The following is a 16,904-nucleotide window of genomic DNA, read 5'->3' on the forward strand; positions in this document are numbered from 1 at the left end:
ACAGTACTATCGCACCACTACCACAGTACTACCACACCACTACCACACCACTACCACAGTACTATCACACCACTACCACAGTCCTATCACACCACTACCACACCACTACCACAGTACTATCACACCACTACCACAGTCCTATCACACCACTACCACAGTACTATCACAGTACTACCACAGTACTATCACACCACTACCACAGTACTATTACACCACTACCACAGTACTATCACACCACTACCATAGTACTACCACACCACTACCACAGTACTACCACACCACTTCCATTGTACTACCAATACCACAGTACTATCACACCACTATCACACCACTACCACAGTACTACCACAGAACTACCACAGTACTATCACACCACTATCACACCACTACCACTGTACTATCACACCACTACCACAGTACTACCACACCACTATCACACCACTACCACAGTACTATCACACCACTACACCTGTACTGCCACTACTACACCACTACCACAGTTCTATCACACCACTGCCAGAGTCCTACCAGTACTACACCACTACCACAGTACTACCACACCACTGCCACATCACTGCCACTACCACAGTACTACCACACCACTACCACAGTACTATCACACCACTACCACAGTACTACCACTACTACACCACTACTGCCAAATCACTGCCACTACCACAGTACTATCACACCACTACCACAGTACTACCACAGTACTACCACTGTACTACCACACCACTACCACAGTACTACCACACCACTGCCACATCACTGCCACATCACTGCCACTACCACAGTACTACCACACCACTATCACACCACTACCACAGTACTATCACACCACTACCACTGTACTGCCACTACTACACCACTACCACAGTTCTATCACACCACTACCACAGTACTATCACACCACTACCACAGTACTACCACACCACTACCACTGTACTACCACACCACTACCACCGTACTACCACACCACTACCACAGTACTATCACACCACTTCCACAGTACTATCACACCACTACCACAGTACTACCACACCACTACCACAGTACTACCACATCACTGCCACACCACTGCCACATCACTACCACTACCACAGTACTACCACACCACTGCCACAGTACTACCACACCACTACCACAGTACTACCACACCACTGCCACAGTACTACCACACCACTACCACAGTACTACCACAGTACTACCACACCACTACCACACCACTACCACAGTACTACCACAGTACTACCACACCACTACCACAGTACAATCACACCACTACCACAGTACTATCACACCACTACCACAGTACTATCACACCACTACCACAGTACTACCACAGTACTACCACTACCACAGTACTACCACACCACTACCACAGTACTATCACACCACTTCCACAGTACTACCACACCACTACCACAGTACTACCACACCACTACCACAGTACTACCACATCACTGCCACACCACTGCCACATCACTACCACAGTACTACCACATCACTGCCACACCACTGCCACATCACTACCACAGTACTACCACACCACTACCACAGTACTACCACACCACTGCCACATCACTGCCACTACCACAGTACTACCACACCACTACCACAGTACTATCACACCACTACCAGAGTACTACCACTACTACACCACTACCACAGTACTACCACACCACTGCCAAATCACTGCCACTACCACAGTACTATCACACCACTACCACAGTACTATCACACCACTACCACAGTACTACCACACCACTACCACTGTACTACCACACCACTACCACAGTACTACCACACCACTGCCACATCACTGCCACTACCACAGTACTATCACACCACTACCACAGTACTATCACACCACTACCACAGTACTACCACACCACTACCACCGTACTACCACACCACTACCACAGTACTACCACACCACTACCACTGTACTACCACACCACTACCACAGTACTACCACACCACTGCCACATCACTGCCACTACCACAGTACTACCACAGTACTATAACACCACTACCACAGTACTATCACACCACTACCACAGTACTATCACACCACTACCACAGTACTATCACACCACTACCACAGTACTACCACACCACTACCACAGTACTACCACAGTACTACCACACCACTACCACAGTACTACCACACCACTACCACCGTACTACCACACCACTGCCACAGTACTACCACACCACTACCACAGTACTACCACACCAATACCACAGTACTACCACACCACTACCACAGTACTACCACTACCACAGTACAATCACACCACTACCACAGTACAATCACACCACTACCACAGTACTATCACACCACTACCACAGTACTACCACAGTACTACCACAGTACTACCACACCACTACCACAGTACTACCACACCACTACCACCATACTACCACACCACTACCACAGTACTATCACACCACTTCCACAGTACTATCACACCACTACCACAGTACTATCACACCACTACCACAGTACTACCACACCACTACCACAGTACTACCACATCACTGCCACACAACTGCCACATCACTACCACTACCACAGTACTACCACAGTACTACCACACCACTGCCACAGTACTACCACACCACTACCACAGTACTACCACACCACTACCACAGTACTACCACTACCACAGTACTACCACACCACTACCACAGTACTATCACACCACTACCACAGTACTACCACACCACTACCACCGTACTACCAAACCACTACCACAGTACTACCACACCACTACCACTGTACTACCACACCACTACCACAGTACTACCACACCACTGCCACATCACTGCCACTACCACAGTACTACCACAGTACTATCACACCACTACCACAGTACTACCACACCACTACCACAGTACTACCACAGTACTACCACACCACTACCACAGTACTACCACACCACTACCACCGTACTACCACACCACTACCACACCACTGCCACAGTACTACCACACCACTACCACAGTACTACCACACCAATACCACAGTACTACCACACCACTACCACAGTACTACCACTACCACAGTACTACCACACCACTACCACAGTACAATCACACCACTACCACAGTACTATCACACCACTACCACAGTACTACCACACCACTACCACAGTACTACCACAGTACTACCACACCACTACCACAGTACTACCACACCACTACCACCATACTACCACACCACTACCACAGTACTATCACACCACTTCCACAGTACTATCACACCACTACCACAGTACTATCACACCACTACCACAGTACTACCACACCACTACCACAGTACTACCACATCACTGCCACACCACTGCCACATCACTACCACTACCACAGTACTACCACAGTACTACCACACCACTGCCACAGTACTACCACACCACTACCACAGTACTACCACACCACTACCACAGTACTACCACTACCACAGTACTACCACACCACTACCACAGTACAATCACACCACTACCACAGTACTATCACACCACTACCACAGTACTATCACACCATTACCACAGTACTACCACACCACTACCACAGTACTACCACAGTACTACCACACCACTACCACAGTACTACCACACCACTACCACCATACTACCACACCACTACCACAGTACTATCACACCACTTCCACAGTACTATCACACCACTACCACAGTACTATCACACCACTACCACAGTACTACCACAGTACTACCACATCACTGCCACACCACTGCCACATCACTACCACTACCACAGTACTACCACAGTACTACCACACCACTGCCACAGTACTACCACACCACTACCACAGTACTACCACACCACTACCACAGTACTACCACTACCACAGTACTACCACACCACTACCACAGTACAATCACACCACTACCACAGTACTATCACACCACTACCACAGTACTATCACACCATTACCACAGTACTACCACACCACTACCACAGTACTACCACAGTACTACCACACCACTACCACAGTACTACCACACCACTACCACCATACTACCACACCACTACCACAGTACTATCACACCACTTCCACAGTACTATCACACCACTACCACAGTACTATCACACCACTACCACAGTACTACCACAGTACTACCACATCACTGCCACACCACTGCCACATCACTACCACTACCACAGTACTACCACAGTACTACCACACCACTGCCACAGTACTACCACACCACTACCACAGTACTACCACACCACTACCACAGTACTACCACACCACTACCACAGTACTACCACAGTAGTACCACACCACTACCACAGTACAATCACACCACTACCACAGTACTATCACACCACTACCATAGTACCACCACACCACTACCACAGTACTATCACACCACTACCACAGTACCACCACTACCACAGTACCACCACACCACTACCACAGTACCACCACACCACTACCATGGTACTACCACACCACTACCACAGTCCTACCACACCACTACCACACCACTACCACAGTACTACCACTACCAGAGTACTACCACACCACTACCACAGTACAATCACACCACTACCACAGTACAATCACACCACTACCACAGTACAATCACACCACTACCACAACACTACCACATCATTGCCACTACCACAGTACTGCCACTACCACAGTACTATCACACCACTACCACAGTACTACCACTACTACACCACTACCACAGTACTACCACATCACTGCCAATACCACAGTACTATCACACCACTGCCACAGTACAATCACACCACTACCACAGTACAATCACACCACTACCACAGTACAATCACACCACTACCACAGTACAATCACACCACTACCACAGTACAATCACACCACTACCACAGTACAATCACACCACTACCACAGTACAATCACACCACTACCACAGTACTATCACACCACTACCACACCACAACCACATCATTGCCACTACCACAGTACTTCCACTACCACAGTACTACCACACCACTACCACAGTACAATCACACCACTACCACAGTACAATCACACCACTACCACAGTACAATCACACCACTACCACAGTACTATCACACCACTACCACAGTACTACCACACCACTACCACAGTACTACCACTACTACACCACTACCACAGTACTACCACACCACTACCACTGTACTATCACACCACTACCACAGTACTACCACTACTTCACCACTACCACAGTACTACCACAGTACTACCACACCACTACCACAGTTCTATCACACCACTGCCACAGTACTACCACTACTACACCACTACCACAGTACTACCACAGTACTACCACACCACTACCACAGTACTACCACTACTACACCACTACCACAGTACTGCCACTACCACAGTACTATCACACCACTACCACAGTACTACCACTACTACACCACTACCACAGTACTACCACATCACTGCCAATACCACAGTACTATCACACCACTGCCACATCACTGCCACTACCACAGTACTATCACACCACTACCACAACACTACCTAGCCAGTAGACACCTGACAGGGATAGGCCCAGAAGGTGGAGAGACTCAAAGATGCATACATCGCTATTTCTCCCTCTCTTTCTATATCTCTGTTTGTCTCTCTCTCTCTTTCTGTCTCTAACTCTTTGTCTCTCTGTTTCTGTCTCATTCTGTCTCCCTCTCTTTCTATCTCTATCTCTCTGTGTAAATATATATCTTGCATTTTCCTTTTCCGAATGGGCGCTTATTAGAATGCATAAGATTATCTATTTACGGTATCATAGCTTCTCAAGGCCGAATGAAACACCGTGCACCTGGCGACCTGGTTGGCGCGCACTGCGCCCGGCCCGCCACAGGAGTCGCTAGTGCGCGATGAGACAAGGATATCCCTACCCGCCAAACCCTCCCTAACCCGGACGATGCTAGGCCAATTGTGCGTCGCCCCATGGATCTCCTGGTCGCGCCCGGCTGCGACAGAGCCTGGGCTCGAACCCAGAGTCTCTGGTGGCACAGCTAGCACTATGCCACCTGGGAGGGAGGCATTGAAGCTTGTTTGGAGGGTTGTTAACACAATGTCTAAAGAAGGGCCAGATGTATACAGAATGGTATTGTCTGCGCAGAGGTGGATCAGAGAATCACCAGCAACAAGAGAAACATCATTGATATATACAGAGAAAAGAATCGGCCTGAGAATTGAACCCTGTGGCACCCCCATAGAGACTGCCTCGATCTGAGAAGTAGTTGCTGAACCAGGCTAAGCAATCAGTTGAGAAACCAAGGCTGTTGAGTCTGCCGATAAGAATGTGGTGATTGACAGAGTCGAAAGCCTTGGCCAGGTCGATGAAGACGGCTGCACTGTACTGTCTTTTATCGATGGCGTTTATGATATTGTGTAGGACCTTGAGCGTGGCTGAGGTGCACCCATGACCAGCTCGGAAACCAGATTGCATAGTGGAGAAGGTACGGTGGGATTCGAAATGGTCGGTGATCTGTTTTGTTAACTTGGCTTTCGAAGATTTTAGACAGGCAGAGCAGAATGGATGTATGTCTATAACAGTTTGGGTCAAGAGTGTCTCCCCCTTTGAAGAGGGGGACGACTGCGGCAGCTTTCCAATGTTTGGGGATCTCAGACGATACGAAAGAGAAGTTGAACAGGTTAGTAATAGGGGTTGTAACAATTTTGGGAGATCATTTTTTGAAAGAGAGATTGTCCAGACTGTCTAGTCCGTCTGATTTGGGTGAAGGAGAAGTGGTGGGAGGGGGGGGGGGGCTTGGGCAAGTTACTGCAGGAGGTGCTGAGCTGTTGGCCGGGGTAGGGGTAGCCAGGTGGAAAGCATAGCCAGCCGTAGAAAAAAGCTCTTTGAAATGAACGATTATCATAGATTCATCAGTGTCACGGTTTTCTTCATCTGAAGGAGAGGCGGACCAAAATGCAGCGTGGTGGTTATTCATGTTTTTAATAAAGACGACTATACATGAACAGACTAAACAAAACAAGAAAAGTGAAAACCTAAACAGTCCTATCTGGTGCAAACACAGAGACAGGAACAATCACCCACAAACAAACAGTGCAACCCAGGCTACCTAAGTATGATTCTCAATCAGAGACAACTAATGACACCTGCCTCTGATTGAGAACCATACTAGGCCGAAACATAGAAATCCCCAAATCATAGAAAATCAAACATAGACTGCCCACCCAACTCACGCCCTGACCATACTAACTAAATACAAAACAAAGGAAATAAAGGTCAGAGCGTGACAATCAGTGCTGACAGTGTTTCCTAGCCTCAGTGCAGTGGGCAGTTGGGAGGAGGTGCTCTTATTCTCCATGGACTTTACAGTGTCCCAAAACGTTTTGGAATTAGTGCTACAGGATCTAAATTTCTGTTTGAAAAATGTTGCCTTAGCTTTCCTAACTGACTGAGTATATTGGTTCCTGACTTCCCTGAAAAGTTGCATATCATGGGGGCTATTCGATGCTAATGCAGAATGCCACAGGATGTTTTTGTCAAGGGCAGTCAAGTCTGGGGTGAACCAAGGGCTATATCTGTTCTTTGTTCTAATATTTGTGAGTGGGGCATGCTTATTTAAGATGGTGGTCCTATAGGGGAAGGGTGCTGGTAGCCAATAACCTACCCTGTGGCACAGAATTATGATTTTACAGCCATACAAGAGCTTCAAACGACCCTTGTCAATTTCTGCTGGTCTGGACATCATTGGGTTAAAGCTGTAGGGAATTTCTTCTAGGATCATGGCTTTCCAGCTTCAAGCAGCCCAGAGACTGTTGTACAGTGATTGTTCTAGCTTGGTCATTACAGCCTTCACATTGATGAGGAGAGCTGGCTGTTTGTGCTTAGACAAGCACCTTTTCCTCTTAAAGCTGGAGGGGGGTGATTTGTCTGGCCTGACTCCATTCCATGAGTCTGTTATGCAGGCTTGGAGAGTTTAACATGGCTATAGCCACCAACGTAGAGGATAATACATGGAGCTATAGCCACCAACGTAGAGGATAATACATGGAGCTATAACCACCAACATAGAGGATAATACATGGAGCTATAACCACCAACGTAGAGGATAATACATGGAGCTATAACCACCAACATAGAGGATAATACATGGAGCTATAACCACCAACGTAGAGGATAATACATGGAGCTATAACCACCAACATGGAGCTAGAGGATAATACATGGAGCTATAACCACCAACGTAGAGGATAATACATGGAGCTATAACCACCAACGTAGAGGATAATACATGGAGCTATAACCACCAACGAGCTATAACCACCAACGTAGAGGATAATACATGGAGCTATAACCACCAACGTAGAGGATAATACATGGAGCTATAACCACCAACGTAGAGGATAATACATGGAGCTATAACCACCAACGTAGAGGATAATACATGGAGCTATAACCACCAACGTAGAGGATAATACATGGAGCTATAACCACCAACGTAGAGGATAATACATGGAGCTATAACCACCAACGTAGAGGATAATACATGGAGCTATAGCCACCAACGTAGAGGATAATACATGGAGCTATAGCCACCAACATGCATCTGGTACACCTGGATCCTACTGTTGGGGAGGGGTGTCCATTCTGTACTGAGACTGAACTCTGCTACATCTGCTCATACAGTGTCCCAGGTTGGTCATGATGATCACTATTTTTTTCTCAGCTCTGGGGAAGGTTTTGTCTTCCCAAACTGTTTATATTTGGGCCAAAGTACAGGTTTAGTGTTGTTTTTAATTGATGATTTTGTTTGTTTGAGTGTTCGTGTTGTGGGTTCCCAAACCCAATAAAAGTTTTTTTTCACCTCAAACGCTCTCTCTCTTTCTGTCTCTGTCTTTCGGTGACTTTCTTTCTCATTCTTTCATTATTTCTCCCTCCGACAGCTTGAGGTACTGTGTCTGTAACCCCGGGGTGGTATGTCAGTTCTGTTATCTTATGGTTAGGTTTACATTTGCGTCTGTATAATACAGGATGTTGTTCTCTCTCCAGTCAGAGGTACTGTATCTGTAACCCCGGGGTGGTACGACAGTTCCGTAACCCCGACACCATCTTCATCCTGGCGTTCGCCATCATCCTCCTCAACACTGACATGTACTCTCCCAACGTCAAGCCAGAGAGGAAGATGAAGCTGGAGGACTTTGTCAAGAACCTCAGAGGTAGAAATCCATTGCGGTATTCATGGCCTGTAACTAACTCCTGACCTCTGTCTAATAGAACCTGTTCATGCACTACAGCTTGATGAATGTCCCTGTCTAGAAGGTGTTTATATTGTGTCATGGCTTAGCAGTGGAACTCAAGCAAAGCAGAGTTTCTTTAACCAGAACAGAACAACATTTCTCTGACTATACAGTGCATTTGGAAAGTAATCAAACTTCTTGACTTGCATTTTTTTCTCATCAATCTACACACAGTACACACAATGTTTGCTAAAAAAAAATACCTTATTTACCTAACTATTCAGACCATTTTACACGGTGGCTAGGAAAAACTCAGAACCTAGGAAGAAACCAGGCTCTGAGGGGTGGCCAGTCCTCTTCTGGCTGTGCCGGGTGGAGATTATAACAGAACATGGCCAAGATGTTCAAACATTCATAGATGACCTGCAGGGTAAAATAATAATAATCACAGTGGTTGTAGAGGGTGCAACTGGTCAGCACCTCAGGAGTGAATGTCAGTTGGCTTTTCATAGCCGATCATAGCCAATCAAATACAGGTGTGCCAAGCTTGTAGCGTCATACCCAGGAAGACTCGAGGCTGTAATTGCTGCCAAAGGTGCTTCAACAATGTACTGAGTAAAGGGTCTGGATAACTATAAATATGATATTTCTAAAAACCTGTTTTTTTATCATTATGATGTATTGTGTGTATTTTGATGAGAGGAAACAACTATTTAATACATTTTAGGATAAGGTTGTAACGTAACAATGTGGAAAAAGTAAAGGGTCTGAATACTTTCCGAATGCACTGTATGAGTATGCCAATTGATCTGATTTTGACTAGTGGAAAAGCAGAGTGATTCAAACTCAATCTCACAAACCTTTCTAAAGGGAAACACAGTATTTCTGTGCATATTACTGTGAACGTACAGTATGTGTATCTCTAGCGGGGATGGAGAGGACATCTAGCTGGAGATGCTCATAGGGTTAGCTACAAGAGGTTAGAGTTAGTTTTAACATTGTATCAACTATTTCTCCAGGTGTGGATGATGGAGGGGACATCCCACAGGAGATGCTGACAGGTATATATGAGAGGATCAGGAAGAGGGAACTGAAGACCAACGAAGATCACGTCTCTCAGGTCCAGAAGGTCGAGAAACTCATTGTTGGGAAGAAACCGGTGAGTTTAGACTCTGTGCAGCCATGGACACATTTCAATTTTTATTTTTTTATTTTTTTATATATATTTTTTTAACCTTTATTTTACTTGGCAAGTCAGTTAAGAACAAATTCTTATTTTCAATGACGGCCTAGGAACAATGGGTTAACTGCCTGTTCAGGGGCAGAACAACAGATTTTGTACCTTGTCAGCTCGGGGATTTGAGCTTGCAACCTTTCGGTTACTAGTCCAATGCTCTAACCACTAGGCTACCCTGCCGCCCCTGAAGTCTAATAGGTCACAGTGAGTTTAGACTCTGTGCTGCCATGGACACATTTCAATAGGTCACAGGGAGTTTAAACCCTATGCTGCCATTGACATATGTGACAAACTGCCTTGATTCGGTCTTATGTAGCCAATTTTAAATTGTTTTTTTTTTACATTGGATAAAAGTAGAGACTCAGAGCTACATCATACACTGCAGTTGAGGAACAATGGAAAAGTAATTCTGCTTTGAAAGTTGATAAACCTGTCATCCCACTTTTGAGAAAATGGCAAAAAGGTAGCTAACTAGTAGGGGGAAAAGTCAGTACTAGCAAGGGGGAAAAGTCAGTACTAGCAGGGGGAAAAGTCAGTACTAGCAAGGGGGAAAGTCAGTACTAGCAGGGGGAAAGTCAGTACTAACAAGGGGGAAAAGTCAGTACTAACAAGGGGGAAAAGTCAGTACTAGCAGGGGAAAAGTCAGTACTAGCAGGGGGAAAAGTCAGTACTAGCAAGGGGGAAAGTCAGTACTAGCAAGGGGGAAAAGTCAGTACTAGCAAGGGGAAAAGTCAGTACTAGCAGGGGGAAAAGTCAGTACTAGCAGGGGGAAAAGTCAGTACTAGCAGGGGGAAAAGTCAGTACTAGCAGGGGGAAAAGTCAGTACTAGCAGGGGGAAAAGTCAGTACTAGCAGGGGGAAAGTCAGTACTAGCAGGGGGAAACTCAGTACTAGCAGGGGGAAAACTCAGTACTAGCATAGGGGGAAAAGTCAGTACTAGCAGGGGGGAAAGTCAGTACTAGCAAACTCAGGGGAAAAGTCAGTACTAGCAAGGGGGGAAAGTCAGTACTAGCAAGGGGGAAAAGTCAGTACTAGCAGGGGGAAAAGTCAGTACTAGCAAGGGGGAAAAGTCAGTACTAGCAGGGGGAAAAGTCAGTACTAGCAGGGGGAAAAGTCAGTACTAGCAAGGGGGAAAAGTCAGTACTAGCAAGGGGAAAAGTCAGTACTAGCAAGGGGAAAAGTCAGTACTAGCAAGGGGGAAAAGTCAGTACTAGCAGGGGGAAAAGTCAGTACTAGCAAGGGGGAAAAGTCAGTACTAGCAGGGGAAAACTCAGTACTAGCAGGGGGAAAAGTCAGTACTAACAAGGGGGAAAAGTCAGTACTAGCAAGGGGGAAAAGTCAGTACTAGCAGGGGGAAAAGTCAGTACTAGCAGGGGGAAAAGTCAGTACTAGCAAGGGGGAAAGTCAGTACTAGCAAGGGGGAAAAGTCAGTACTAGCAAGGGGGAAAAGTCAGTACTAGCAGGGGGAAAGTCAGTACTAGCAGGGGGAAAACTCAGTACTAGCAGGGGGAAAAGTCAGTACTAATAGGGGGGGAAAAGTCAGTACTAGCAGGGGGAAAAGTCAGTACTAGCAGGGGGAAAAGTCAGTACTAGCAGGGGGGAAAAGTCAGTACTAGCAGGGGAAAAGTCAGTACTAGCAGGGGGAAAAGTCAGTACTAGCAGGGGGAAAAAGTCAGTACTAGCAGGGGGAAAAGTCAGTACTAGCAGGGGGAAAAGTCAGTACTAGCAAGGGGGAAAAGTCAGTACTAGCAAGGGGAAAAGTCAGTACTAGCAAGGGGGAAAAGTCAGTACTAGCAAGGGGGAAAAGTCAGTACTAGCAGGGGGAAAAGTCAGTACTAGCAAGGGGGAAAAGTCAGTACTAGCAGGGGGAAAAGTCAGTACTAGCAGGGGGAAAAGTCAGTACTAGCAGGGGGAAAAGTCAGTACTAGCAGGGGGAAAAGTCAGTACTAGCAGGGGGAAAAGTCAGTACTAGCAGGGGGAAAAGTCAGTACTAGCAGGGGGAAAAGTCAGTACTAGCAGGGGGAAAAGTCAGTACTAGCAAGGGGGAAAAGTCAGTACTAGCAAGGGGGAAAAGTCAGTACTAGCAAGGGGGAAAAGTCAGTACTAGCAAGGGGGAAAAGTCAGTACTAGCAAGGGGAAAAGTCAGTACTAGCAAGGGGAAAAGTCAGTACTAGCAAGGGGAAAAGTCAGTACTAGCAGGGGGGAAAAGTCAGTACTAGCAGGGGGAAAAGTCAGTACTAGCAAGGGGGAAAAGTCAGTACTAGCAGGGGGAAAAGTCAGTACTAGCAGGGGGAAAAGTCAGTACTAGCAGGGGGAAAAGTCAGTACTAGCAGGGGGAAAAGTCAGTACTAGCAAGGGGGAAAAGTCAGTACTAGCAGGGGGAAAAGTCAGTACTAGCAGGGGGAAAAGTCAGTACTAGCAGGGGGAAAAGTCAGTACTAGCAGGGGGAAAAGTCAGTACTAGCAAGGGGGAAAAGTCAGTACTAGCAGGGGGAAAAGTCAGTACTAGCAGGGGAAAAGTCAGTACTAGCAGGGGGAAAAGTCAGTACTAGCAGGGGGAAAAGTCAGTACTAGCAGGGGGAAAAGTCAGTACTAGCAGGGGGAAAAGTCAGTACTAGCAGGGGGAAAAGTCAGTACTAGCAGGGGGAAAAGTCAGTACTAGCAGGGGGAAAAGTCAGTACTAGCAGGGGGAAAAAGTCAGTACTAGCAGGGGGAAAAGTCAGTACTAGCAGGGGGAAAAGTCAGTACTAGCAGGGGGAAAAGTCAGTACTAGCAGGGGGAAAAGTCAGTACTAGCAGGGGGAAAAGTCAGTACTAGCAGGGGGAAAAGTCAGTACTAGCAGGGGGAAAAGTCAGTACTAGCAGGGGGAAAAGTCAGTACTAGCAGGGGGAAAAGTCAGTACTAGCAGGGGGAAAGTCAGTACTAGCAGGGGGAAACTCAGTACTAGCAGGGGGGGAAAACTCAGTACTAATAGGGGAAAAGTCAGTACTAGCAAGGGGGAAAAGTCAGTACTAGCAGGGGGAAAAGTCAGTACTAGCAAGGGGAAAAGTCAGTACTAGCAGGGGGAAAAGTCAGTACTAGCAGGGGGAAAGTCAGTACTAGCAGGGGGAAAAGTCAGTACTAGCAAGGGGAAAAGTCAGTACTAGCAAGGGGGAAAAGTCAGTACTAGCAAGGGGGGGAAAAGTCAGTACTAGCAAGGGGGAAAAGTCAGTACTAGCAAGGGGAAAAGTCAGTACTAGCAGGGGGAAAAGTCAGTACTAGCAGGGGGAAAAGTCAGTACTAGCAGGGGAAAAAAGTCAGTACTAGCAGGGGGAAAAGTCAGTACTAGCAGGGGGAAAAGTCAGTACTAGCAGGGGGAAAAGTCAGTACTAGCAGGGGGAAAAGTCAGTACTAGCAGGGGGAAAAGTCAGTACTAGCAGGGGGAAAAGTCAGTACTAGCAGGGGGAAAAGTCAGTACTAGCAGGGGGAAAAGTCAGTACTAGCAGGGGGAAAAGTCAGTACTAGCAGGGGGAAAAGTCAGTACTAGCAGGGGGAAAAGTCAGTACTAGCAGGGGGAAAAGTCAGTACTAGCAGGGGGAAAAGTCAGTACTAGCAGGGGGAAAAGTCAGTACTAGCAGGGGGAAAAGTCAGTACTAGCAGGGGGAAAAGTCAGTACTAGCAGGGGAAAAGTCAGTACTAGCAAGGGGGAAAAGTCAGTACTAGCAGGGGGAAAAGTCAGTACTAGCAGGGGGAAAAGTCAGTACTAGCAAGGGGGAAAAGTCAGTACTAGCAGGGGGAAAAGTCAGTACTAGCAGGGGGAAAAGTCAGTACTAGCAAGGGGGAAAAGTCAGTACTAGCAGGGGGAAAAGTCAGTACTAGCAGGGGGAAAAGTCAGTACTAGCAGGGGGAAAAGTCAGTACTAGCAGGGGGAAAAGTCAGTACTAGCAGGGGGAAAAGTCAGTACTAGCAGGGGGAAAAGTCAGTACTAGCAGGGGGAAAAGTCAGTACTAGCAGGGGGAAAAGTCAGTACTAGCAGGGGGGGGGAAAAGTCAGTACTAGCAGGGGGAAAAGTCAGTACTAGCAGGGGGAAAAGTCAGTACTAGCAGGGGGAAAAGTCAGTACTAGCAGGGGGAAAAGTCAGTACTAGCAAGGGGAAAAGTCAGTACTAGCAGGGGGAAAAGTCAGTACTAGCAGGGGGAAAAAGTCAGTACTAGCAGGGGGAAAAGTCAGTACTAGCAGGGGGAAAAGTCAGTACTAGCAGGGGAAAAGTCAGTACTAGCAGGGGGAAAAGTCAGTACTAGCAGGGGGAAAAGTCAGTACTAGCAGGGGGAAAAGTCAGTACTAGCAGGGGGAAAAGTCAGTACTAGCAGGGGGAAAGTCAGTACTAGCAGGGGGAAAAGTCAGTACTAGCAGGGGGAAAAGTCAGTACTAGCAGGGGGAAAAGTCAGTACTAGCAGGGGGAAAGTCAGTACTAGCAGGGGGGAAAAGTCAGTACTAGCAAGGGGGAAAAGTCAGTACTAGCAGGGGGAAAAGTCAGTACTAGCAGGGGGGAAAAGTCAGTACTAGCAGGGGGAAAAGTCAGTACTAGCAGGGGGAAAAGTCAGTACTAGCAGGGGGAAAAGTCAGTACTAGCAGGGGGAAAAGTCAGTACTAGCAGGGGGAAAAGTCAGTACTAGCAGGGGGAAAGTCAGTACTAGCAGGGGGAAAAGTCAGTACTAGCAGGGGAAAAGTCAGTACTAGCAAGGGGAAAAGTCAGTACTAGCAGGGGGAAAAGTCAGTACTAGCAGGGGGAAAAGTCAGTACTAGCAGGGGGAAAAGTCAGTACTAGCAGGGGGAAAAGTCAGTACTAGCAGGGGGGAAAAGTCAGTACTAGCAGGGGGAAAAGTCAGTACTAGCAGGGGGGAAAAGTCAGTACTAGCAGGGGGAAAAGTCAGTACTAGCAGGGGGAAAAGTCAGTACTAGCAAAAGTCAGGGGGGGGAAAGTCAGTACTAGCAGGGGGAAAAGTCAGTACTAGCAGGGGGAAAAGTCAGTACTAGCAGGGGGAAAAGTCAGTACTAGCAGGGGGAAAAGTCAGTACTAGCAGGGGGAAAAGTCAGTACTAGCAGGGGGGAAAAGTCAGTACTAGCAGGGGGAAAAGTCAGTACTAGCAGGGGGAAAAGTCAGTACTAGCAGGGGGAAAAGTCAGTACTAGCAGGGGGAAAAGTCAGTACTAGCAGGGGGAAAAGTCAGTACTAGCAGGGGAAAAGTCAGTACTAGCAGGGGAAAAGTCAGTACTAGCAGGGGGGAAAAGTCAGTACTAGCAGGGGGAAAAGTCAGTACTAGCAGGGGAAAAGTCAGTACTAGCAGGGGGAAAAGTCAGTACTAGCAGGGGGGAAAAGTCAGTACTAGCAGGGGGAAAAGTCAGTACTAGCAGGGGAAAAGTCAGTACTAGCAGGGGGAAAAGTCAGTACTAGCAGGGGGAAAAGTCAGTACTAGCAGGGGGAAAAGTCAGTACTAGCAGGGGGAAAAGTCAGTACTAGCAGGGGGAAAAGTCAGTACTAGCAGGGGGAAAAGTCAGTACTAGCAGGGGGAAAAGTCAGTACTAGCAGGGGGGAAAAGTCAGTACTAGCAGGGGGAAAAGTCAGTACTAGCAGGGGGAAAAGTCAGTACTAGCAGGGGGAAAAAGTCAGTACTAGCAAGGGGAAAAGTCAGTACTAGCAGGGGGAAAAGTCAGTACTAGCAAGGGGGAAAAGTCAGTACTAGCAGGGGGAAAAGTCAGTACTAGCAGGGGGAAAAGTCAGTACTAGCAGGGGGAAAAGTCAGTACTAGCAGGGGGAAAAGTCAGTACTAGCAGGGGGAAAAGTCAGTACTAGCAGGGGGAAAAGTCAGTACTAGCAGGGGGAAAAGTCAGTACTAGCAGGGGGAAAAGTCAGTACTAGCAGGGGGAAAAGTCAGTACTAGCAGGGGGGAAAAGTCAGTACTAGCAGGGGGAAAAGTCAGTACTAGCAAAAGGGGGAAAAGTCAGTACTAGCAGGGGGAAAAGTCAGTACTAGCAGGGGGAAAAGTCAGTACTAGCAGGGGGAAAAGTCAGTACTAGCAGGGGGAAAAGTCAGTACTAGCAGGGGAAAAGTCAGTACTAGCAGGGGGGAAAAGTCAGTACTAGCAGGGGGAAAAGTCAGTACTAGCAGGGGAAAAGTCAGTACTAGCAGGGGGAAAAGTCAGTACTAGCAGGGGGAAAAGTCAGTACTAGCAGGGGGAAAAGTCAGTACTAGCAAGGGGGAAAAGTCAGTACTAGCAGGGGGAAAAGTCAGTACTAGCAGGGGGAAAAGTCAGTACTAGCAGGGGGAAAAAAAGTACTAGCAGGGGGAAAAGTCAGTACTAGCAGGGGGAAAAGTCAGTACTAGCAGGGGAAAAGTCAGTACTAGCAGGGGGGAAAAGTCAGTACTAGCAGGGGGAAAAGTCAGTACTAGCAGGGGGGAAA

At 47.3% G+C, this 16,904-nt stretch overlaps 1 protein-coding gene across 1 annotated transcript in view; it reads left to right on the plus strand.

Moving 5' to 3' along the window:
- The window catches only part of LOC112237209 (IQ motif and SEC7 domain-containing protein 1-like), a 129,695-nt gene that overhangs the window by 80,288 nt on the left and 32,503 nt on the right, over nt 1-16,904 (plus strand). The window contains 2 exon segments of the mRNA XM_042323740.1: nt 9,042-9,208; nt 10,249-10,388. Of these exon segments, the coding sequence (XP_042179674.1) occupies nt 9,042-9,208; nt 10,249-10,388 (307 nt within the window).

The sequence above is a fragment of the Oncorhynchus tshawytscha genome, linkage group LG07, assembly GCF_018296145.1.
Source record: "Oncorhynchus tshawytscha isolate Ot180627B linkage group LG07, Otsh_v2.0, whole genome shotgun sequence".
NCBI classification, from domain to species: domain Eukaryota; kingdom Metazoa; phylum Chordata; class Actinopteri; order Salmoniformes; family Salmonidae; genus Oncorhynchus; species Oncorhynchus tshawytscha.